Source organism: Meles meles, chromosome 19 (assembly GCF_922984935.1).
Source record: "Meles meles chromosome 19, mMelMel3.1 paternal haplotype, whole genome shotgun sequence".
NCBI classification, from domain to species: domain Eukaryota; kingdom Metazoa; phylum Chordata; class Mammalia; order Carnivora; family Mustelidae; genus Meles; species Meles meles.
Genome location: NC_060084.1, coordinates 3,573,509 through 3,598,402, shown reverse-complemented (window position 1 = coordinate 3,598,402; position 24,894 = coordinate 3,573,509). Strand labels below are relative to the sequence as shown.

Here is a 24,894-nt window from a genome sequence, read left to right as displayed (position 1 = left end):
TCACAATGTGGCCTTATTTGGAAATAGAGTCTTTGTAGATATAATTAGTTAGGATGAGGTCACTCTGGGTCTATTACTCCAATAAGGCTGGTGTCTTTATAAAGAGAGGGAATTTGGACCCAGACACATGCACGGGGAGGATGCCATGTGAGCATGAAGACGGAGATCTAAGCCAAGGGAGGCCAAAGATGGCCAGCAGGCTCGGAAGGCTAGGGGAGTGGCCCAGAGCACCTGCTCCCTACGGCCTCAGCAGCCGCCCACTCTGCTGGCATCTTGATCTCAGACGTCAGGCCCCCAGAGCCATGAGGGAGAAACTTCCTGCTGTTTGAGCCCCGAGGTCACTGTGCTTTGTTCAAGCATCCCTGGGAGACGAATCTACCCTGTTCTCAGAATCAGCAAGGGCTCAAAAATCCGAGTCCCCAGGCCATAAGGTGGGAAGTGAGACCCAGCACGATTTAGGTTAAGATGCACCCCGCATTTATTGAGCACCAATGGTGTACCACAGAGGCTAGGCCCATGAATCCCCAGAGTGACTTGTCAGGTGAGCGAGATTGTCCCTGTTGCACAGATGAGGAAACAGAGGTTCGGAGGACACGGGACTCACCCAGGGCGGGGACCCTGCAGAGCCTCCAGCCCACCTCAGCCCTGCCCTGAGCACCCGGGGTCAGCCCCTGTCTTTCTGACAGGGGAGCTGTGGTCCTATTGCTGGGGTGCCCGCCCCTGTCCCCTGAGGTCCTCCACGGGGTCCTCCTCAGCAGAGTGTTCCGTGCTCTCCTCCTCCTCCTTGTCTCTCCTCTGGCTCCGTATGGTGGTCTGAGCGCTCTGAACGGTAATAGTCATCAGCACAGTAATATCAGTAATACTAGTAATAGTATCAGTAATACTAAGGGCAGCGACAAGGATCGAGCACTTTCTAAGAGCTCCCTGGAGCTCTGTTTGCCTAGTGCTCACCACAACCCTATGAGGGGGTCCTGCTATTAGCCCTACTCTGCAGGGGAGGAATCAGAGGCACAGAAAGGTTAAGGCACTTTCCTGAGGTCACACAGCTTGGGAGCCGTGGATTTGGACCCAAATCCTCGCTGGGGACTGTACTTGGTTCACTGCCTTTAGAGAGAATTATTTGGGAAGCCTGTCCCCTCCACTGTGGGGCGAGGCTCCCCTGGCCCCCCAACTCACTGAGTGACTAAACCTCCCCTGACTGGCATGAGGCCACTTAGAGTCTCCGTCTTACTTGGTTGAGCACTCAGAGGTCTTCCTGCAGAAATAGAAATGTGCTTTGCTGAGTTTGTAGGAGAACATGGAGTATATGTACCATATGACTCTCCGAAAATCTGAGAAATTCAGACTTCTGAAACCCATGGGCCCGGGGGCCTGGGAAACAGGAGTGACCTGGCTAGAGCCCTTGCTTCTCAAGTGGACACACTCCGGGCTGCCTCTAGGGGGCGCCCAGGACCTGGTGATGTGTGTTACTGATTCCACTTCCCAGCCCGTCCAGGTCAGACCCTGGGGCTGGTCTCCACATCGAAGCAGTGACTCCTCCTCAGGACCTCGTGCGAATCCCTGTCCTCAGATGGCCTCTCCCCGTCACAGGATTCACTCTCCCCCCCCTCAGTGCTCACCTGGCCAGTGAGAGCCCATGGGACAGCTGGGGAGGACGTGGTATCCTTGAATGGCCGAGCATCGTAGTGTCCGTAAACCCCATGCATCTTGGTTCTAAAATCCTGCCCAGGAGAGACCGGGATGGGCTGTTTCCAATCAGGAAACGAAGGAAGGAGCAGGGGAGGGGGGTGGCGGAGGGAGGGGAGGGAAGAAGGTGACCTGAGCAGAAACCAAGGGTCAGACACTTAACCCACTGAGCCACCCAGGCGTCCCGGGATGCTTGCTTTAGACCAGCTGTCAGGCTGTGAGGAAGCCCACGCCAGCTGGAGAGGCCTGAGGGAGGCAGGCATTTGGGCTGTGGACCCCTGTGGACCCAGGCAGGTGGGGCCATGTGGATGTGTGGCTTGGATGTGCCCTGTGTTTGGTCTAATACCCTGCTGTCAATCTCTTGAAGTTCTTAATAATCACTGAACGATAGGTCCACATTTTCATTTTGCCCCGAACACCGCAAACCGAGAGGCCTGTCCTGTACGCAGGTAATAGCCATCATCTACCAGATATGGGAGAGGGAGCCTTCAGCGTGACTCTAGCCCCAGCCACCGACCGGCTGGAAACCCAGCAAAGACCTGCGTAAGAGCTCCCAGCTGAGCCCACCAGCCCCGGAACCACGAAAGAGAATCCCAGCGAGCGAGAGCTGTTTGAGGGCTCTGGGACTGGCGCGGTTGGTCATAGCTCGATGAGCGCGTGCTAGGTACTCATCCGACCGGCTGGGATGATAAGCAGCTCGTCCCCATCAGAGTGTAGCCATCATCGGCCTGGGGTGCTCCTTGCCACTGTCGACTTCCCTGCTTGTTTTGAAACACCCAAGCGATGCTGAACTTGATTCCTGAATGACAGACGTGGGGAAAATCACCCCATCTCTAGTTGTGGCACCCAGGGGCAGATATGTGAAAGAATTCATCAGAATGAGTCTTCAGAATTACCACCATGGCAAAACGTTGCCAATAAAAATGGTTTCTATCAAGACACCTAAAATCAAGTTGAGCCCCACACCGTCAAGTAGGAAGTGGGGCACATGCGGGCTTTACCTCCAGGTCTCTGTCCAGGTCGTAGCTCTCCAGGATCTGGAAGGCACTAGAATACACCTCCACCGCTTTGGCGTGGAAGACCATCTCGATGGTGACAAAGTCTAAAAAAATTTTCTGTGGGGAGAGAAGCCCGAATCACATAAGCAGCACCGTCCTAAGGGGGGTCCTGGGGTCATTGTGAATGTGGACAAATAAGGTCGGGGGCTGTTAGTTGTTCTCCTGGGGACAGGTCCTAGGCCTGTGTTCCTTTTAACTTATTTTGTTCGAACAGACTCTACAGTCCCATTCAGAAGCCGCCTCGCACGGGAGTTGTTCTGGAAGCGCAGAGGGCTTGTTTCCTGGTGAAGGCTTCCTGGGGGCGTCCTTTGCTCTGCTCTCACCTGGGCTCCTCTGTACAGCCTTTGCTTCTCTCATGCTGAGGGACGGTGTTTGCAAGCGGACAGCTACGATACCTCTGGCCTCTGTCACCCGTGGGCCGGGAGTGGATCTTCCCGGAGGCGCCTCACCGCCGGACAGGCCAGTTCGTCCAAACGTAATATGCGCTCCTCTCGACCACACGGTTCTGCTCAGCTCAGCAAGCTCTGACAGAGCCCCTCCGGCATGGCCGGCCCCAGCGGGGGCCCCTCCCGCGTGCCAGGCCTTCGCTTGGCTCCTGCTTGGCTCTGGGCCCCGGCAGGACAGAGCCCCACGCAGCCCCACAGAATGGACTCTGCGGTGGGCCCGTCGTGGGGGGGATCTGTGTTTTCAACCCTCCAGGGAATTCCTGCCGCCTGCTCAGCTCTGCGAACCCCTGTACAAAAGCATCCTTACCTGCTTTCACAGGAGCCCAAGCGCTTTGTGACTATGCTCATTTGATTAGACAGGGGACCTAGACCTGATGCGGTGACCGTCATCATCTCCAGTTCTGAGTTCCTGCTCTCTCAGAACTGGGAGGGCTCTCTCGGGGCTGGGATAAGCACCCCTTACTAACTTAGTCCCCCTGGTTTAGAGGATACCTGTTTTACACTGCATGCGTCCGCTGGCCTCTAACTGCGGAAGCCGAATCTCGACTCTCCTCCCGAACAAACTTGCTGGCGCTCCACAGAGCCCTGCTTTCAGGCCGCATAAACATCAAGTGCTTAATAATGGCCCGCTGGTAGTTTAGGTCCCGCCTGCGGCACGGATGGCAGAGCACTCGTCACCCCGGGTTCTGTCCTTGTGCCTTCGTTTCCCAAATACTGACTGAGTGCTGAGAAGTGCCAGGCCCTGGACCCGGTGCGGGGACCCAGCAGGGGACACGGCAGGCAGGTGCCACGTCATGCCCCACGTGTGTGTGTCCCGTGGCACAGATGCAGGACGGGGGGCAGGCTTGGAACAGCAAGGGGCAGCCCCCCCTTCACGCCGTGATGATTAGCATGTGCCATGGTCTTCCCCAAGGTGTCAGCTCCGAGAGGACAGGGGCTTTGCTTTCTGGCACGGTGCCTGGCACATTGTACGTGTGTATTCAATGTTTGCTTGATTAATGAGTGAATTAAACATACAATTAACCCATCCCCCTGAGATCGCTGTCCCCAGAGGGAGCAGAGCCATGAATTAACATCAGGGCTGGACTGGTCTGGGGGTCCAGGTGAGTTTCCCTGAAGATGAGGTGTTAACTTGATGCAGAGGGCACAGCCTGTGCAAAGGCACTGAGGTGTGTTGGGGTTCGGTACACTTGAGCTTGGATTGCTGCGTCCCAGATAAGGCTGGGCCTGGGGCTTCCAGAGACTTGGGGAAGATTTGTACCTTTATCCTTCGAGGGAGGGAAGTCAGAGGAGTGCATTTAACTCAGGACTGACAGATCGCAGCTGCCTTTGGTGAGATCCCTGGGACTGCAGCTTGGGGGCAGGGGTGTTGAGAATGGGCGCAGGGGGCTCTGTGACCGGCTGGGGCTCTGGGCCCAGGAGCCTGGGCTGCACTGTAGCGGGTGGGGAAGGAGGCGACCCCTCTGCCGTCCTCTGTGCCGAACCATGCCTTGCTCGGGGGAAGAGCAAAGAAAGGGGGAAGTCAGAGCAAAGGCTGTGGGTACTTGTGTGGGCTTGGAGGGGGTTGTGGGGACAAAGTCTGCCAAATTCTCCCGATGGGGAGCTGGGTCTGGATGCTCAGAGGAAGGGCCTTCTCCCTGCAGCCAGGATTCGGCCAAGATAAGCTGTCCTGGGAGCCCCGGCTCCAAGCACATATGTGCTCACACGCGCGCCACGGACACACGTGCTTGCCTGCTCACACAGATGTATACGGGTGCACACACACGCGCGTGTATGCACACACTCGGACGTGGGGCCAGAGTTCTTCTAACGCACGGCCGAGCCCCTACCTGCAGGTCCTTCAGCTTCTGCTTCTGGAAGGTGTCGATCACCTCCTCCAGCTGGTGCGTGATGCGGCTGGCATCCACTGAGGCCCTCTGCACACCGGTCTCCGCCTGGCTCCAGAGGCAGAAGGGTCATGGGGTTGTTGCTGCCTTTGGACACTACTCTGGGTCATTTTCCATTCTTCCCTTGGGTCATCTCCTGCCTCGTGACATCTCTTGCCAATTTGGTCATCGAAGGAAAGGCCAAGTAGGACCATGGTGAAAGGGCCAGGCGCTGCTTGGACAGACCTGCTTCCTAGCTGGGTGACTCTGGGCAAGTCACAAACCTCTCTGAACTTCCGTTCCTTTGCTTGTAAGCAGGGGGCAGTAATAACAGGTGCTTGGCAGGGTTGTAGGAGTTAAACAGTGGGCACCTGCTGAACTCTCATAACAGGTGCTCCGCTTCAGTAATGGTTCCTGCCTGTGGAAGGTTGTTACGTAACTGAGTAATTCACCTGTCCCAGCTCCTGGCCAGGCACATGAGGAACCTGGATTTTAGAGTCAGATACTCTCCGAATGGAGTTCTGGGTTCGCCCCAGCCTCCCTTGTGTGACCTTGAGGAGGTCCCCTTTCTTGGTCTCGGTTTCCTCATCTAGACAATGGGCATGAGGCACAAGGTGCCCACATCCGGTGAGCATTCAGTAAGGGGGTGTGGGCACGGAGCGGGTGACTTCCCAGCTTACTGAACAGTGTGAACGAGGGGACAGAGCCCAGGTCTCCGGATCCCCGGCCCACTGCTTGCCCTGCACCTCTGACCTGCATCCCGAGCAGCCATGCACAAGCTTGCCTGGCGGTTTTGTGAGGTCATTTGTCCCTTGCATGAGATTCCGCCTTCCCACGCGGACCTGGGGCGCTCACCTGGGACTGAGAAGGGTCCTGTCAAGGAGCCACATCAACCGGCAGCCCCGACCCAGAGGACCCCGGTGAGCACAGGCCACCCTGGCCCAGCAGCCTCAGGCCCGACCCCGGGAAAGGATACGATCATTTGCCGATCCGAAGGGGACTTCTGCCTCAGTTTCTCCAGCTTTTCCAGTTGTTTCATCTCGTTCTTCTGGACTTGTTTGAATTTCTTGATCTCGGCCTAGAGGAAAGAGGAGAGCTGTTTCCTGGATGTCCAGGCAGGCCAGACCCCATCGGACAGGGCCCCCTGCTTACCCGTGTCTGCTTGATGTGCGCCCCATAGAGTTTCAGGGGCCAGATGACCTTGGTCTCCAGCCTCTCGACCTGGGGGAGCATGGACACGCAGAGAGTCAGAGCAGACAGGACCAGGGAGGTGCGTGGAGCCTGGGGGCCTGCAGCCTGCATTTTAGAGAGCGCTCTACGGCAGGAGCCTGGGGGGGGGGGGGGTTCTGGAAGCCTGAGACACACCCTGCCTCGCCCCTTAGGGTTGTGAGCACCCGCCGGCACTCAGGGCTCTGCCTCCCGCAGGCTCGGGTAATAGCTTTAATCTCACCAGCCTTATTTCCTCACCTGTAAAATGGGTATACTGGGAGCCACTGTGATCCCAGCTCTCCAGCCTGCCTTACGACTGGGCTGAGGGGACCAGACAGACTCACTTGGAACATGAAATAGCCTGGGTTCAGAGCTTCCTGAGCTGTGTGCGGCCCCCGAGGGCAGAGCAGGGTCTGTGAGGGGGATGCCTCACACCTGAGTCAATGCCTAAATGCCAGCCCTTGGAGCCCCCCATCCCTTTCCCTTGGGCTCCTTAAGACCCTGATTGCCGGCCACCAGCCCAGGGGTCCTAAATCAGCACACGTCCTCACTGTGGCCCAAGATTCTGCATTTCTAAGTTCAAGGCTGATGCCTTGAGCACCAGTGGCAGGGGGATCCCCAAAAATCTTGGCATGCCGTATGGGCCGGGGGTCTGGCATCCCCCCCAAGCCCCTTCCTCTTCCTTGTCAAGGCTTATGACCCTGCTGGAGTAAAACACAAATCTTAAATAATAATGAATTTCCCAGGAGTCAGAAGGAAAAGGGACTTCTCCCCTTGCTTTCCTTACAGCATTTTCTTTTAGAAAACCTGCAACTGTAAACCCCTTTCTCTGTCCCTTTGGGACTTATGTAAACCTTTTTGAAAGCTAAAAAAGAGTCTTGACGGGGGGCGCCTGGGTGGCTCAGTGGGTTAAAGCCTCTGCCTTCAGCTCAGGTCATGATCCCGGGGTGCTGGGATCGAGCCCCGCATCGGGCTCTTTGCTTAGCTGGGAGCCTGCTTCCTCCTCTCTCTCTGCCTGCCTCTCTGCCTACTTGTGATTTCTATCTGTCAAATAAATAAATCTTTAAAAAAAAAAAAAAAAAAAAAAAGAGTCTTGACGGTTTACAAGCTGGGAATGGCAGGCATCTCTTTGAAACATCAACATCAAGGAAGATGTGTCTCCCCGGGGAGTTTGCTCTGGGGCCCGGCTCCAAGCTCGGCCGACCTGCTGGTGACAGAGATAGAAGGGTTACTCTTCCTTGGGAGAGAGGCGATCTGTGACACACGGGCCACCCAGCTGCCCGTGGGACCAACGGTGCCGTCTGGTCCCCTGTCCTGAGACGGTGCGTGCGGGATGGTTTCTGTCCCGCTGTGCTGGGGAGCGAGGATTCTACCTGCAGGCCCCCATGCGTGGCCTGCGGTGTGTCCTGTTTGGTGCTTACTCAAAAGAAAAGCTGGTTGAATCTTGTCTGCAGTCACATAAGGCTTTCCTGGGCTGGCAGGTGATGTGTATTTTTAGTCCTCCCCCTAACACGGTGCTGCCCCCGTGCCCTCACCCGCCAGGGTCCTGGGCCCTGGAATGTGCCTCCTGCCTGGGACTCACGGGGCCCACAGCTGCGGCCCTCAGGCCTGGCTTCCCAGGGCCCCCTGCCTTGTCTGGCCTTTGTCCAACTGCCACAAAGCCTCCAGGCTCTTGGTCCCATAAAGGGTGGCGTGACCCCGGAGAGAGAGTGGTGTGAGTGTCCACCCTTCGGGGATGCCTTTAGCAGAGGCAGGTCCTTGAGCTGGGGCCCCAGCGGTGCGGCTCGCACCATCAGGCCCGACCCCAGCCAGGGGACTGGGGTCCTCCCGGGCGACCCCGCCTACCTCGGCCTGCCGGTAATCCTGCACCTTGGCCAGGTCCTCGGCGAAGTTCCTCATGGTGGCGCGCATCTCTGGGTTCTCGGTGTTGGCGAAGTCGGTGAGCTGTCTGACGAGCTGATCAGCCTTGTCCCGCAGCCGAGCCGTCTTGCGGGTGTAGGCGGCCAGCAACGAGCAGAACTGGCCAAAGTACTTCTCGGCATCGGTCACCGTGTCCTCCATCACCCTCACCTGGCTGTCCCTGGGGAGGACGGGGCTTGAGAGGCTGTTCTGGCAGGTGGGGACAGCGACACAAGGGTCACCCCTGCATCACCCCCCATCTAGCTGTCGAGCACCCCCCTGCCAGGTGTCTGGTCCCCTCCCCCGTCATGCACGTGGTTCTATCCAGGCAGATGTGGGAGACCAGCAGGGTGGAGAGAAAGGCTGCTCAGACTGCAGACAGGAATGCAAGGGCTGGTTTGACTCCAAATCCAGCCTGAGCCTCCCTGGGACCCTCCGGGGGGCTTTGATCTTCCCGATGGAGTTTCTCTGCCAACCACCTCTAGCTGCCACAGCCCCTTCCCTCCAAACTCTCCTGATTCTGCCCCCCCTCCCCCACTGCTGAACTTTGAAATTCTCTCCCTTCTCCAAAGCCTGAAGGTTTAAAAGAAAACTTAAACTTTTTTAGGGGGCCAGTTTTAGGTTGACAGAAAAACACTTAAGTGGAAAGTCCAGAGAGGTCCCACATGCCCTCCCCTCAGGGCGCACGCGGTTTCCCTGTTATTACCAGGGGCTGCATTTTTAAAGAGGCACGTGGAGTGGTTGGGAGGGACCCTCGAGTTGGCGATGCTCAGAGGAACCAGGCGTCAGAACATACGGTGAGGGGCAGGCAGGCTGCACGGCCACATTGACAGGGTCCGGCCGGAGGCAGTGCCGTCAGGGACGATACCACAGGGGCGCAGGGTCTGGGGGGCTTGGAGGCACCGAGAGGGGTTTCCCAGGTGGAGCCAAATGAGGGAAACAGGGAATGGATCCTGTGAATTTGGCTACCCCAGAGCTGGGGATGATAAATGCTAGAGAAGCAGAGGCCAGATTCTGGAAGATTTCCTGGGCTTCCCTTGACCTTGAGGTGGGGTGCTGTGGGAGAGAGGGCACCCTTTACCACCACCCGGCCCCAGCAGGCCTGGCTGCCCCATCTCTCTTGGTGCATCAGACCCCCCAAACGCTGCTTCCCTTCCCTCCCAGCCCAGGCCAGTGCAGGGCCCCTTACCTGGAGAGAACAATGCTCATTGTGACCGGAGGCTCCAGCCGTCCTAGGCGAGGGGAATGAGACCAGGGCCCCAGGGGTCCCGCAAGCCAGGGAGCAGCGGGCGGGGCGGGGCGGGGCGCAGCTGTGCGGTCTGGGCTCCAGGGACACTGGCACCTGGTTGCCAGGCAACATGGCCACCCACAGCCACCCTGGGAGGAGCCCCAGCTGGCTGCCTGGCAACCTCTCCCCAGGCCAGCCCTTCCAGCCTTGCACTGGCTGGGGGGAGGGGTCCCAGAGAGCCCCCATACCCTTTGTTTGAAGTTGGAGGTTCTACAGAGCCAGGCAGTGTGGGGGTTCCCTAGGACTCGGCACAGATCGGATTTAGGGCAGCTTGCTTGGGGCTCAGCCATGAGGGGCTGCCTGCCGCCCAGCCTTCCCCCAAATTCTGGGAGCGACCGGCAGGGTCCTAGGATACCTGGTTACCCGGGAGGGGCTGTAGGGGAAAAACAGAGTCCATCCGAGGGGTCTTGGAGCCTTGTAGCTGAATGGAGGGACAGGGACCCCAGCCCAAAGGGACGTCTTTAACATTTCAGTCATCGTCTTGTTATTCTCCCCCTTATTTATAAAAACAGTTCTTGCTCATTGTTAGAAAAGTAAGAGGGGCGCCTGGGTGGCTCAGTGGGTTGGGCCGCTGCCTTCGGCTCAGGTCATGGTCTCGGGGTCCTGGGATCGGGCCCCGCATCGGGCTCTCTGCTCAGCGGAGAGCCTGCTTCCCTTCCTCTCTCTCTGCCTGCCTCTCTTGTGATTTCTCTCTGTCAAATAAATAAATCTTTAAAAAAAAAAAAAAAAAAAAGAAAAGTAAGAAAGTAGAGAGAACCCGAAAGGAATTCCCAGACCACACGATGAAGCTGTACGAAGGTGCATGTCTTACTAAGTGAAAGCTGTGTACCTTTCACTGCATGCACGTTTCACCTAGAGAAGGACGAAGGTGCCAACGCTGTAAGGGATAGGGCAGGTGGAGGGGCAGGTGTGGTCCAAACATGCGGAGCGTCGGATGTCGTGGGATTCCCTGGCTGCGTCTGCTCCTCCTGGTGCGTTGGTAGGTTTTCAGAGTAGAGAGCTTTGTCTTTTTCCTTTTTTTTTTTTTTCTTAAACACAGATAAAAGCAAGGACTTGAGAGTCCACTAAACACAGGTTTAAATCCCAGAACCCAGCCCTGCTATGGAACCTTGGGCAAGTCACCTTCCCTATAAAATGGGATCGTGACAGTACCTTGTTGCCTGGTCCTCGTTAGCAGAAAGAAGTCTCTGGTGTGATGGTAAAGGGACAGGGCAAGGCCAGACTTCCACAGCAGTTCCGTGCACATCGGCCCAGCGTGGTGACGGCTCCCCTGCAGCGGGTCCTGGGTGCCCCACCGCCCTGTGCTGCTGCCTGCCCGCTCCCTACACTTTACTCTGCCCTGTGTGCCCTTAGGCTCACCCCTGCAGGATGCTGGGCAGGGCAGGGGCTCCTGTGCCCCCCACTCTGCGCACCGGGTCCCGTCCCTCTCAGGTTCTTGGCCCCCTTCACTCTTGGGGTTGTGCTGAATTGAATAGCGTCTCCCCCAAAATGTCCCCCTGGAAGCTCCGGAAGTGACCTTATTTGGAAAGAGGGTCTTTGCAGATAGAACCATGCTGATAGAGTCATGCTGGCGTAGGACGAGCTCTAGTCCAACAACTGGTGTCCTTATAAGAAGAGGAAGCAGAAACCCAGGGCGACGGCTGTCTGACACAAGGGCTGAGACTGGAGGGGCGTGGCCACTGGCCAAGGATGGCCGGCAACACCAGGAGCTGGAAGAGGCACGAAGGATCCTCCCCTGGAGCCCTCAGAGGGAGCTCAGCCCTGCCCCCACCTTGATTTTTGACCTCTGGTCTCCAGACTGTAGCATAAACCTCTGTCGTATTAATACTTGTTTTGGTATGGTGGCCCCAGGACCCTTGCACGTCCCTTCCCTCCCCGCAGCGCTGCTGTGTTCCCACATGGCCAGCCTCTCTCCCCATGGGGGCCGGTGGCCTGCCTGGTTTCTCTCACTTCACACGGGCTCCCTATACTTTGATGATTCCTTTGGCTGATGAATTCCATCCTGAGCAAGCCTGGCGGAGAGTCTCATCCATGTTGAGAGGCGCCCACGATGGAGGTGGCGGCTTTGCCCTGGGTTCTGGATCTGGCCCCCGGTCAAACAAGCATGCCGCTCTGTGTCCCTGTCCCTCTACACTTCTTTCCGCCAGCTTCAACACCAGCGAGCCTCTCCTCCTCCTGGAGAAATGCCCCCCAGCTGACTCCCCCAACCCTCCTCTCTTCTACTCCCCACCTCCTCGGGGAACTTTCAAACAAGCGCCTTCCCTCGCTCAGTTCCCTTCACTCCCTCTTGTCTTTCCTCATTCACTCTATCCAGGGCCATGGCCCTGGCCTGTGGCATCCAGGCCAACAGCCTGCTCAGTGGGTTTTGGCCTTTCCAGCCCCCACAATCCCAAGAGTCAACTCCTTAAAACAAGTCCCTCATCTCTCTGGGGGGCTGGTTCTGTCTCTCTGGAGACCCCAGCTCTTGCAGGGCGAGGAGAAGCTACAAAGGCCTGCAGGCTTCTGCCCTCCAGGAGGGGCGTTGTGGTCGGTGATGGCCACAGGAGGGCAGCAGAGACCCCCCCCTTATGAGGGCCTCGGGCACAGGACAGTGTGGTGGGGGACCTGGAAACCCAGCACTGGGAGCACCGCCCGGAAGAAGCCACCTTAACACAGATGGCAGAAAGAGCAGTTGGGGGGGGGGGGTTGTCAGAGAGAAAGGGCGACGTTTTAGTTCACGTCTTAGAAACTTTAAGGAACTTCGAAAAATGAAAACCACCTTCCTGTAGGGCCACATAGCGACCTCTCGCGGCCGGAGAGGGAATAGCTGGGGGACGGGAGCAGCGGGGCTGCAGGTGCCCCCTCCCACCGCCTCCCGCTGCTTCTCCACCCCACACCCCTTCTCAGGGTCGGGCTGCTCTGAATCCTTGAGAAAAACTGAACACAGCCACTGGAACGGGGGGGGGGGCGGTGTAGAGCCCGTGGGCTCAGTCTCTCTTTCCTATAAACGTATTTCTGCCGAACCCTACAAGGGAGGCAGACATCCTGACCCTCTGCCCAGACCCTGGCCTCTGCAGCCTTCTGCCCTGACCCGACAAAGAGCGAGGACATTCTCCTCCGAGGCCTCATGGGGCTGTCACGCCCAGGAAATTAACCCGGACGCAATACCCACTCTCGAAATTCCCATGGCCCCCACCGTCCCATGCGTGGCCCTGAGTGCTGGCTTTCCTGCTGATTCAAGAGGAGTCGCAGCTCCTGCCTGAGTCTCCCTGGTCTTGGGAACTGCTCCTCAACCTTGTGGATACTGACTTTTCTATTTTGTAACTTATCATTTTGAAATCATTTCAGTTGTACAGAAATCATGCAAGAACACTTTCGCCCAAATTCCCCAGTGGGGAACATTTTACTGATTTTACTTTGTCTTACCATTCTCGTTCTCTTTCTGTGTGTGGGTGGTGTTCTCTGGTCTACTCAAGAGCCAGCTACAGACCCGATGGCCCTTTACCCAGACACTTCGCGGGTGTTTCCTAAGAGCAGGACGGGCCTCGTGCAGCCACAGTACAAATGGCGAAATCAGGAAACTAACATGTTTTTTTTTCCTATTATCTCACCGACCGACTTTGTTCAGAATTCACATTTGTTGTCCTAATAATGTCATTTTGGTCAGGAAGCAAACATAGTTTTCAGGCTCACCTGCTGTCTCTAGCTGGCCTGTTCCTGACGTGTGTGTGTACTCTGGGCCAGTTGATTTAGAGAACATTGCTCCATTTGCGGTCACTGATGTTTCCTGAAACTTCGCGTTGTACACTGGGGAGGAGTGCTCAGAGCTGGTCCTGGGTCTGGGCTCAGTCGCTCCTCTATCTGGGATCAGGTGCTGCTGAGGGTGCCCTCCACTCCGGCTCTGGGCTCCTGGTAGGGACACAGCCCTACACTAGCACACAGGTCCTTGCCTCATGGAACTTTCTGTCCAGGGGGCCAAGTCTGGGCTCCTGGCTGGGACCCAGGACAGGCCAGGACTCCTCCCTGAGCCTCGGCGAAGTAGGGATAATAATCGTCCGCCCTCATCGTGTCACTTAGGGATAATAATCGTCCGCCCTCATCGTGTCACTTCAGGGTGATACTGGGAAGGACCTCGGTCCGGCTATAGTAACCCAGGGCAGGACGGAAGTGGCAGGACTAGGTGGGCAGAGGGCCTGCCAGGGCCCGCGGAGGCCCCGTCCCCACATGGAGTCCGACCTCACTGGCCCAGGGAGCACTTCCCTCCCAGGATCCAAGCCTCAGACGTTGTCAGTGCAGCCAAAGATCGAATTAGTTGTTTTTTTCCAGCAGCCACATTACACTGTGCTGACATTTCACACCTGCGAAGCCAGCAGGCTAATGCACAGACTCAGGGTGGGGGCTCAGTTTGGGGCCTCTGCAGACCCCACAGTTGGCGGCGGTTTTGTGACCCTGCCAAGCCCCAGCATTTCTTCTGCTTCTGAGTCTGGTTTGGGGGATGTGTGCATGGATCTTGGGGGTCGTGCTAAGAGGCAGGGGGGATGGGGTTGGGTGGAGCCCCTCTCCAGCTCCTGGTTGGTGAAGGCAGTGGGGTGGACCAGATCCCCTGGGAAATGGCTCCATCCCAAATGGGGAGGTACTGGGGAACATGAGGGCTGCCTAGGAGGGGTATGTCCAGAAGGGGCATTAGGGAAGCCGATGCCAGAGTATTGTTCCCTGGGTGCCGGGCCTTGAACGGACAAAGAGCAATAAGGAATGGGGCAGAGTGTCTCAGTTCCATGCGCTGGGTAGTCTCTGGAGGGCGGGGGGGCGGGTGGTGGTGTGGGGCTCTCATCCAGACTCTGCCTCCTGCTCTGACTCCTGACCTCCAGGACATGAGAAAATAAATATGTGTTGTATTAAGCCCCAAGTTTGTGGTCATTTGCTACCACAGCCACAGGAAACTCCCTCTAAATTCCAGGCTTGGTCATCTATCCCTTCTCTGGGTCTGGCCACAGAGAACACAGAGAAACCCTGAAGGTCCAGAGAACTGGTGGGGGCACCTGCCCAGGAGGCGCTGATTGTGGAGCCCCCACTGCCCTCATGGACTTTAACAAGCTCCCCACGCCTGGACGTGGGCCCTAAGCTCCAGACCGGACCCCTTGGCACTTTGCTCCTGTTCTTCCCGTTGCCTGAGCCCTGATCCTCAGCCCACAGAGCCGCAGGAGGAGGACTGTGGAGCCAGAGTGTCCAAGTCCAAATCCAGCCCTGCTGAGTGCTGTGGGGAGGTACTCACTCTCTCTGAGCCTCAGTTCCCTGCCCAGTATCATAAGGATGGGATGCATCTGTTCTACTGGGTTCCCAGGGCATCGTGTGAAATAATATCCATGAAGCTCTTTGTCACCAGGTCTGATTATGTCACTTACTCTTCCCATCTTTAAGGCCATGTTCAAATGACTCCTGCTCCTGGGCTCTTCCCTCTGACTGCAGACAGCCCTTTGGATCCCATGCACCAGGATACAGGTTTAGTCACCTGTAATGACAATACAGTCTCTAAAATTTGGGGGGCTCTTACCCTGGGCCAGGCACTAAGCTAAATAGTTTACATTTGCACACTGATACATGTCACAATTACTATTATGCATATTAATTATCAGTCACATCTCAGAGTGTGCCCCAGCCTCTCACACAGAGTAGGTCCCCTTCAGCCCCTGTGCACTTGACTGCAGTTCCACCCCCCCCAACCAAAAAATGGTATGTCATTTAGGAATAGTATTGCCACAAGTAAAAGGAAACCCCAAATAACCATAGCTTTAGGAACATGGACATTTATTTCTCACTTGTGTGATGTCAGGATGTCAGAATCTAGATTTTTCCTATCTGATTCTTCTGTTGGCTTCTCTTCCAAGAGTTGCCTCATGGTCCAAAATGGCTGCTGGAACTCCAGCCATCACATCCACCATCTATCTAGTAAGAAAGAAGAGAGGGTCGGTGCGGGGAGGAGGGGAAGCCTCCCAAAGGTAGCCTCAACCTCTACTTTTGTGCATTCTGAGAATAAATTTGTTTCAAACAATAATAAAAAAAAAAAAAAAAAGAAGAGAGGGTCAAAGACCATGCCACTTTCTTTACTTAAGTTGTACATATCACTTTGTGCTCATATCCCATTGGCCAGAACCAAGTCACAACCACACCTAGCTGCAAAGGAGGCTAGGGAATGTAGTCTAGGCTGTAGGTCCCCACTTTCGGCAGGGCCCACATCCATCAACTCCCCATGGATTCCATTGGCACGCACATCCACAAACACCCCAGCTTCAGGAAGCTTGATGGAGACTCTCTCAGTCTTTCTGAATGGGAACCCAAAGTCAGGGATCTGGGGAAGTGGGCAGACACCCTGTACTCTCTAGAACTCAGAGCTCATGTGCTGACCAAGCACCAGTGACAGGCTTGATGTCCTGTCTTTCTCCAGGCCAGTGGGTTCCCTGGGCTCAAGATCATATTTGTGGCATGCCTCACTGCCTGTCTACAGTCTTGACCAAACAATTAGAAAGGACTCTCAGATTTCTTCAAATGAGCAGAAGAAAAGAAAGAAAACCCAAAATATGTTTCCCTTGGAAAACCTGGGGATGATTTCAAAACCCGATGATGCTCAAGTCGGGAAAGGGTTGGAGTTGCTGCTATCTGGGTCCACCAGACAGAAAAGTCCGGAATGCTGTAGGGGAAGGGCCCCGGAGGGGAGGGCTCAGGAGTGGTCAACTTGCCCTGGGGAGACCATGCTGTGTGACCTGGGCAGGTCACTCTCCCTCTCTGAATCTCATGTTCGGATCTGTATGAGGGTGGGACCACGTGTCCTCCCATCTTTGCCACCCTGGAGATCTGTCCCACATCCCACAGCCCCCCCATACTCTGACCCCCAAACAGCTTGCCGGTGGGCAGAAAGCCCTCATCTCCTAGCTCAGCACCATCCTGGAACGCTTGGCTCCTGAGAGCTGGGCTCCATTTCCTCTCCTTCCTTCCTTCTGCTGGACTTCTGGACACACAGACATTTCTGTACAACAGGACAGCCTTACCCTCCCAAGCAAAGGGAGCATGTAGGAGCAGTTAGCTCCCTGCCAGGGAAGAGAGACAGGGAAGGGTGACGCAGAGCAGGAAACCCCAAGACACAGCTTACTCATGTTTTTTTTACAAAGCATTTCCCCCTAATTATAGAAGATCCAGAAACATAGATAGAGAGAGAACAATCCATATTGAGGTATCCATCATTTCTTTACCATCTCTTGGCTGAGTACAGTCTCCTACTCTCTGCATATCATAGGCATTTCCGGGTTCCGCACAAACTCTGCATTGGCGTGATTTTTTTTATTTTCCACCTTTTTGTTAAGAAAGATTTCGAGTATATAGATCAATGGGAAACAGGATGCCGCAGGCTGTCAGCCCACCATAGAGGTTTGGGAGAGGTCAGGCTGCCAAAGCAGCCCAACAGCCTTGCTGGGCGCTCTGGGCCCCTCTAGGATGGGGGAAGGTCTCCAGGAGCCTGTGCCCATGAGTTCGGGACCCTTTCCCTCAGTGGGAGGGAATCATCAGGGCGTCCCCCTGCCCCCCACCAGTGGGAATCCAGCGCCAAGCACTCCCAAGATTTCTCCAGCCACATCTCCATGACAGCTGGTAGGACACCACCGCCGATGGGGGGGGGGGGGCACCCATGGCCCCCATGGCTGGCCACATGCCGAAGCGGGCCTGGTTGACATTTCCATAGTCCAAAGCAAACAAATGGGGACGATCATGGAAAATGCGACAATATACTCACCAAGTGGGGCTGATCCCAGTTTAAAAAAAAATTCCTGAACTGCTGATCTCCTTTGCTTTGGCCAGGGTCACATGTCTCCTCTTCGGTGCAAAGTGTCAGTGGCTGAAAGTGGTATTTTGAAAAACGTCCTCATTTGGCAACCCTGTGTTGGTCCCCAAAACTGAAGGAAAGAACGAATCACTAACGTACGGCGTTTAAAGCCGTACCGGGGACTGCCATCTTGTGTATCTCGTTGGTCTCTCGCTTACCGCCTGGCCTGTCCCAGGGCCCACCAGCCCAGGGCCTCCAGAAGGTGGGGGGACAGGACCACCTGGGACACAGGTCAGCTTCGGAGATCTGTGAGGGGGAGGGGGAAACCCCAGCCAGTGCCAGGGATCCGGCTGTGTGGGACGACGATGTGGCCCATTGATGCCTGTTCTCCAAATGAGGAAACTGAATTGGGAATGGTCTGTTCTGTGCCTGAGAAGACCAGAGCCAGCACCAAAGCCCGAGCCTCCCCTCCCCACTGTGTCTTGATCCCACCAGTCAGGAAAATACAAAATAATAATCTGAGGGAAGCCCGTGCAGATTCGACAGCTCACTCTTTGGCCAAGTCAGGATATGTTTTTCAAAGTTCCCCAAATGGAGATCTTCCTATCACAGCATTTTATTCAAATAAGGATTCTGTAACACACACACACACACACACACACACACACACACGGCTCTGAGCTCAAAAGACAGCTGTCCCCTCCCGCTGAAGTGTTCTAACCATGTGGGGTCCTTACTCCATGCCTGAGTTTTGAGCTCCTGGTAACTGCAGCCTGTTCCTCCCTGAGCCCGGCCCACCTTCTGGGGACCGCCACAGCCAAAGTGCTTGGTTCGAATCCTAGCTCTTCTGCCTCCGAGTCGGGCGGCTATGGACCAGTTCTGACCTGCTCCAGGCCTCAGTGTCCTCACCTTTGGAATGGGAATAGGAAGACAGCCGCCTTCCTTGTGGGAGGGTTGACACCACCCCTGCAGTCTGCAGCGTCTGGTGCAGATTAAAGGCTCCTAAGTGTCCCTGAGCAGGGGGATGAGCGGGGCCTTGGGTAGAAGCTTCCTGGTGGAGCTGGGAGCGCAGTGGACGTGAGCCAGTAAAGCGGGAAGGCACCCAAGAGCAACTCTGCTGACTTCAGGTTCCCCTGAAGCCCGCGGCCACCGTCCAAGCCGCCTCTGTCAGAGGGAACGAGAGTGACCTCCCTGCCGGCTCCCTGATCCCATGGGGACGACTCAGCGTCGCTGGACAGAACTTCTTTCTTGAAACAGTAAGTGCTGAGCGCTTGCGTTTCCTCTCTCACAGGGCGGCCTCAGCACATCCGCCCCGATGAATTGATGTCCCGCCACATTTGGCTGAGATGACCGCCTCCGAGGCCAAGTCGCGGGGGCTGGGCCCCAGCCAGGCCAGGGCACCATCCAGGAGCAAAACTGCAGCGCTGGGGCCTGGCCATCACCCCCACCCCGAAACCAAGGCCCTCCCTGGGCGGTCACTGTGAGGATGGGGTCTGCCTGGGCCGGGCTGAAGCCGCAAGTTGTCAGAGCAGAGCTCGCCAAGGACTTGGAAATTTCCACATGATGCCAACGTCGCTGTGGCTTTCGGATGGTCTCACTGATTTAAAAAAAAAAAAAATGTTTAGATCAAAGCAGCACGCAGTCAAGATTCATTTGACACTATTTTTGTCAGGAGCAGCTGCTCTGGGCTGGGCCCCGGGGACTGCAGGGGACGGGACAGGTGCACTCCCTGACTTCCTGGAATCTCAGGCTAGCGGGAGCCCCCCTAGCTGGAGCACCGCGGGTTAGTTCTGGGAGTGTGAGCACTACATTCTACATTCGTAAGAGCGGGGAGGGAGGGAGTTCAGAGCCGAGAGGAGTCACCCCCACTGCCGTGGTTGGAATCAGACGGACAGACAATAACCTGGGCGGTGGGTTTGCAGAGAGACTAGAACCCAAGTGCACTGGGGGCATGGAAACGGGGGCAGCCGCCCCGGCCCTTCCTCCAGAGGCTAAACACACACAAACCGCGTGACCCTCCCAGCTATCTGTCCAAGACAGATGAAAATGGCCACAGAAATGCGTTTGCGAACGTTCACAGCAGCACTGTCCACAATAGCCAGAAAGTGCCAACAGCCCACGTGTCCACCAGCCGGTGAACGGGTGAGCGAGTGCAGCCTGACCTCGCCGTGGGATGTTGTCCAGCTCTCGCGAGGAGTGGACACAGATGGCCGGGCCCTAAAAACTCCCGACTGAGTGAAAGAAGCCAGTGTTGAAAGACCTACATACGGTGTGATTCCGTGGATGTGAAATGTCAAGAATAAGGACATCGGACAGTGGATTAATGCGTGCCAGGGCTGGGGGAGGGAGAGTGGGGTGACCCCGAAGGACACGGCGTTCCTTTAGGAGGGTGAAGAAAATGCTCTCGGCTACACAGCGGTGATGGGTGCGTCCCCCTGTGAATACATCCCGGACCGCTGGGGGCTCAGTGGGTCAGGCCAGGCCCTCGGTGTGGAGCCCACTTGAGAGAGTCCCTCTCCCCCTCGCCCCTCCCCCCCACATGTGCACACTCTCTAGCAAACAAAATCTTTTTTAAAAAGCTGCAGAATGGTACCCTTTAAAATGGAGAATTTTCTCGTGTGTGAATGATACCTTAATACAAAAAACAAGGCAGAGGAAACAACTGGGAAATGGGAGCTTTCAATCTCTCACGGCTTTCTCGGCTCACGAGTCCTGGAAAGTACACACAGTATTCGTGCCTTTGAAACTTCCCAGGCCTTCAAAGCCAATGACTCCAACGTCTTCTTCAAGGTCTTTTTGCTGGAGGTTATTTCTATGGCCTGGACTGTCCAGAGAAGGGGCTGGTACATTTTGAGCACAGTTAAGTGGCCCACAAAGACAAGCATGTGAGGAACAGCAGGGAAATCTGAGATGGCCACCTCTTTATTTCTCTCTGGAGGTCTGAATGCCAGCCAAAGCCTTTTGCCTTCAAAGCCAGCCCTTGCTGGCTCCTCTCAGTTTAAATGTGTAGCCTTTTTATGAAAAAGAATAGAGAGACTACTGCCAGGTACTGTTGGGCAGGTTGTCTACTGTGCAACATTTATTGAACATTGGTATATATGAGAAATTGTACCGAGCACTTTACCTATGATGAACTTTGCTTAATCCTCCCATTCACCCTTCAGTGAGAGTTATCCTCAGTTTATGACGACAGGAACCTTGGGAAATTCCATGAGTCCCCAGATTCATCCTCCTCTCACAGTGGCTTTGGGAGGGATGCAACTCTGGCAGGAGCCTGACCTTCCTGCAGAGCAAGCAGGTCCTGCCTGACCCCCTAGGTCACCCAGCGAGCCTGCGGCCTGCCTGTAGCTGGAAAGGGCAGTGGTGAAGCGTGCGGGCCAGGCACCAACAGGACAACAGGGCTTGGTCCAACCTTGCTGGTTCTGTTCTTATGGAAGCTCTTTGATCTCTCTGGGCCTTGATTTCCTCATCTGTACGGTAGGCAGTGAAAATATCTTTCTAGAGCTGGTGTAAGGATTGAACAATTTAACACAGGCAGAGAAACCCCAGTCCACGGTAATGTTCAGAGTCGTGTGTTGGCTGCTTTTTCCCATCAGTCCCTGAGGGCAGGGGCTCAGCTGTCCCATTCATAGGGATACCCAGTGTCCTGTGCAGTTCCCGGCACATGGGAAGCCTGGAATTAATAGTGTTTGAACAAATGAGTGAGTGAGTTCTCCTTAGTGCAGAGTCGGGGCCAAGACTGCAGGATGGGCCTCTGGAAGTCACCAGACCCTGGTCGAAGAGGCCACAGCCCCCAGATGCCCCTGCCTGGGCAGAGGTCGGGCTCTCCGTGGGTGGTCCTGCCCTGGAGTTTGATCAGCACAAAGCATAGCGAATGTGGCTGGAGGGGCCACCGCGCAGTGGGGGAGCTGGAGGGGGAGCCCTGGCCTCTCCCGTTCTGGCCTTGCCAGCGCCGTGACCTTCTCCACCTGGCCCTGTCTGTCTCACTGGCTGCCCTGGCCACCAGGGACTCCGCGGGGCCGCCCGGCTTGCCTTTCACATGGAAGGGGCACCTTCCCCATCTGTACCACCTTTCTGGGACGTGCCTCTCTGGCTCTCAAATTACATTCCATTCACAAAAAACAATCTCCATCTTAAAACGGGTGAGCACATTATGGGGGAAAAAAAGTGAGGTGGAAAAATGTGGTCAGAGAGCGAGCAAGCTGGGACTGGGACACAGGAAATCGCTACGCCCTCCCCCCCTTCCACTCACCCACACACACATGCCAGCTGGGGAGTCTTTCCATCTGCTGCGTGGGCTTCTAGTCTCCGAGCTGCCCGCTGTATGGAGGGGGTTGTGGGGCCTGAGCCAGGGAAGCCAAGAAATTCAGAGGTGGAACCCCTAATCAACCATCACTCTGTCCTTTCTTCTTGGCCAGGGTTGCCAAGTACAGTTGAGCAGGTTGTTCACTCTGTAAGAGTACCTGGCTCGCTCCAACAAGCCATGTGCCCTGGTATGGGGCACTGTTACCCAGCTGGAGCATCTTTCCCTCCCATAAAAAGGTAGTTCATGGACTAGTGATCCTGGCTCCTGTCTCTTTCCTTCTAATATGCCTAAAACAGAACTTGACTAAGGTTGACCTCCTCACTCTAATACTCCCCATGGCTCTCACTGACCTACAGGATGATAATAAAAACACATTTCCTGACCACTCACTATGTGCCAGACTGTGCTAAGGGAGTTTGCATGCAGTGTTCCTTCCTCACCATCACACACAATCTTCACATTACAAAGCGTAACATGTATATAGAAAACAATACAAAACGTGTACATCCTGTTTAACAAACTATAAACACTTTAAAACCTCACACGGCCCTGTGATGTCACCACTGTTACCATCCCATTTTCCGGATGTGGAGACTGAGACCTAGAGAGGGTAAATTGCAGGCCTGAGATCGTCCAGTCGGTGGTAGGGGCAGGATTAGACCCCAGGCATCTGGCTACATAATGCTATAGGAATCTCGTGCTGCTTTATCTCAGGGAGGCCTCGCAACAACCCACCAGGGACTTCTCTCATCATTGTGCTCATTTTCCAGATGGGATCCTGAGGTCAGAGGCATCAAGCGTTTGTCCAGGGCTCCAGGCCGAGTGTGGAGGAGGCCATACTTATGCTGTTGCACTGTCCCCATGTATGCAATAGGTGCTGAATAAATGTCTGCTTGAGGGTGGCAGGTGTAGGAAAGCACACCAGCGGTCAGGCACCTCTCCAGACAGCTCTGAGCCTGCTGGGGACACTTCCTCTCCTCTCGGCTCCTCCCAGTGCTCCTTGTGCCCGGGGGAGGCTTGTTCCAGGGCAGAGTCCCCCTGGATGGCCATGCGTAGGAGTGGGGACTTTGCCTTCTAGTCCCTTTCCCCCACTGAGCCCTGCACATAGTAGGACCTAGATGCACACAGTAGGACCTAAATGGAGTGGGATCCCGGACAGCTGCAAGAGCCAGTGTTCCAGTTCCTACTGCCTGGTCATGCCACCTTGGGAAGGGTACTTCTCTGCTTGAGATCTTGGTCCCTTCCCCTGCAAGATGGGGTGAACAGCTTGTCCTCTGATCTGTTGTGTGGCTTCCACGGCCTATGCCCTGTCCTGAGCCTGGGAATGGGCCAGCGCACAGTAGCATGCAGTCATTGCTTTCTTTCTTGGGCTGGAGACCCCGGCAGTGGCAGGACTGGGGTGCAGACAGATCCGGCGGCCTGCACAGAACCAGAGACTGCTTTTCACATTGAATCCTTATCCATGTGGCCCCACAGGCTTATTCCTGCTCTGGGATTTTTTTTCCCCTGTTGCATCTGTCAGTATCATAAATACTTGCAAGGGGAAGAAAAAATTCCCCCAGACTTTACGTCAACACAAACAGGCGTAATTGGTCCTGGAGCCTCATAATTCTCCGATTGTCTTGACCGTGTGTATCTGGGAAATTCACAGCAGTAAAGGTGAAGGGTGTTTTCATTCGTAAATTGAAGTGGAGGCTTTGTCTTCAACTGAAATTTGGCTCCAGCCCCTCGCCTTGGGGCACTTTTTCTATGTGTGTGCAGAAATCTGACTTATCACTTTCTTAGGGGAAGGAGAAAATGCATGAATATTTAATTATTCTGCTGCCAAGAGGGGAGGGTTAGGAGCTAAATGAATAAAGAACTGGATTTTTCATTTCAAAGGCCGAGGCAGGATCCGATCTAGCTCTTCGTATTTTCCCTCGTCCTCCCCCCCCACCCCCGCTTCGTCATGTCGGGGGCCACAGGCTGTCATGTTTCTGCTACTCCGGCGTCTCTAGTTTTGGAAAGGAGCAGCTGTGGGCGAGTTTGGGTAATTTCCTGTCGGTTCTTCTGGGCTCCTTGGCATATTTTGTTTTGGTTGCAACAAACATAGGAGAAGGGGTGGCGGAGGCGGGCGGGGGATGGAAGAGGGGAGGTAAGGGCCAAGCACGTCTTTGGCCAAAGAATTGCCAGCCCAGAGGGAAGAGGTGGGGGTGGGGGGTGGTGCCTGTGGCTGACCTGTGGCTGACAAGGCTAGAACATTCTGCAACGTGGAAGCCAAAAAATTCCGAAAGAAACATTCTGTAGCTTCCAGCCTGTAAGAGGAGGAAGAGGATTTCCTCTTTGGGCAGCTTCTGGGGGCTCCAGGGGAGGGCCCCCATCAATGGCGGCCCCTCTGGCGTCCAGCACTAGAGGGGCGGGGAGTGGGGGCGGGGGACAGGAAACAGGGTCAAGAGTCTGGGCAGGACCAAATTTGGAGATACTCAGGGGCAAGAATTTCAGCCCAGGCAGAACAGGACTGTGTCGGAGCAGGCCATCCTCCAGCAACCGTGATCCCGGGAAGAGCTGCGTTTGCCTCTTGGGAGGGTAAACTGAGGCACAAAGAGGCTCCATGTTGCAGAGTACATTTCCAGCAGAGATGCGTATCCAAGGAGACTAAACACCAGTACCACTTGCTGAACACCAACTGTGCACCATAGACTTCCAGTACATTCCCTGAATCTTTAGCATGCCCTGCAAGGGACAGGCCCTGAGGCACAGAAGATAGACAGGGAAACTGAGGCTCAGAGAGGTGAACAGTGTGGCCTAGACTCCTTAGAAAGAGTTTAAAGTGTACTATTATAGTCCCAACAACAACAGTATACCAAACATAAAGGCATGCAGTATAAACTGTTGAACATAAAATAATGGGGCATTCAAAATTTCCATAACAACCATTAGGGATAATTAAGACAATTGCATTACTTGGATTTTGTTAGGTCATGTCCCTCTGTTGCCATATGACAGAAAACTGACAGGCTTGAAGTGCAGTCAGCCTAAATGTCACATCAATCAAGCTATAATAAAAAAAAAGATTTTTTTTTTTTAACGAATAAAGATGTCCACAATGCCAACAGCATCCCCTTAGACGTGGCACCTTGTGCAGTGAACAACCTAAACAACTGTCCACAGCACCCCTGATGCATAAGCAGATTTGAACTTGGGGAGGCCTTCCAGAGCCTCGGTACCACCCAGGCTCATTCCATGATTTAACTGGCTTGGGATGTGGCCGCACCCCAGCTCCTAACCACGAAGACAAAAAGCACTGATGGGTCAGAAAGGAACAGAGGGTGCAGGGATTATACAGCTGGTCATTGAACAACACATGGG

General features: G+C 55.2%; 1 protein-coding gene across 1 annotated transcript; it reads right to left on the bottom strand.

Annotated features, from left to right (window-relative positions):
• Positions 1-506: 506 nt before the first annotated feature.
• CIBAR2 (CBY1 interacting BAR domain containing 2) lies at positions 507-9,459 on the bottom strand. The gene is made up of 9 exons (XM_045987009.1): positions 9,353-9,459; positions 8,110-8,344; positions 6,208-6,276; positions 6,032-6,133; positions 5,911-5,916; positions 5,020-5,124; positions 2,688-2,801; positions 1,620-1,721; positions 507-822 (listed from the first exon to the last, which is right to left on the bottom strand). Exons 1-9 carry the CDS (start codon positions 9,370-9,372, stop codon positions 700-702), a joined length of 876 nt encoding a protein of 291 aa, XP_045842965.1. The 5' UTR covers positions 9,373-9,459; the 3' UTR covers positions 507-699.
• Between the last annotated feature and the right edge of the window lie 15,435 nt (positions 9,460-24,894).

What these genes read in the sequence shown, in the direction of transcription:
- CIBAR2 (XM_045987009.1), bottom strand. Translation starts at nt 9,372, where the DNA reads ATGAGCATTGTTCTCTCCAG. An exon ending in ACCTGGACAGAGACCTGGAG is followed by an intron (nt 1,722 to 2,687) that starts GTAAAGCCCGCA and finishes TCTCCTGGGCAG; the next exon opens with GATTTTAGAACCAAGATGCA. An exon ending in CATGGGCTCTCACTGGCCAG is followed by an intron (nt 823 to 1,619) that starts GTGAGCACTGAG and finishes ATTACCGTTCAG; the next exon opens with AGCGCTCAGACCACCATACG.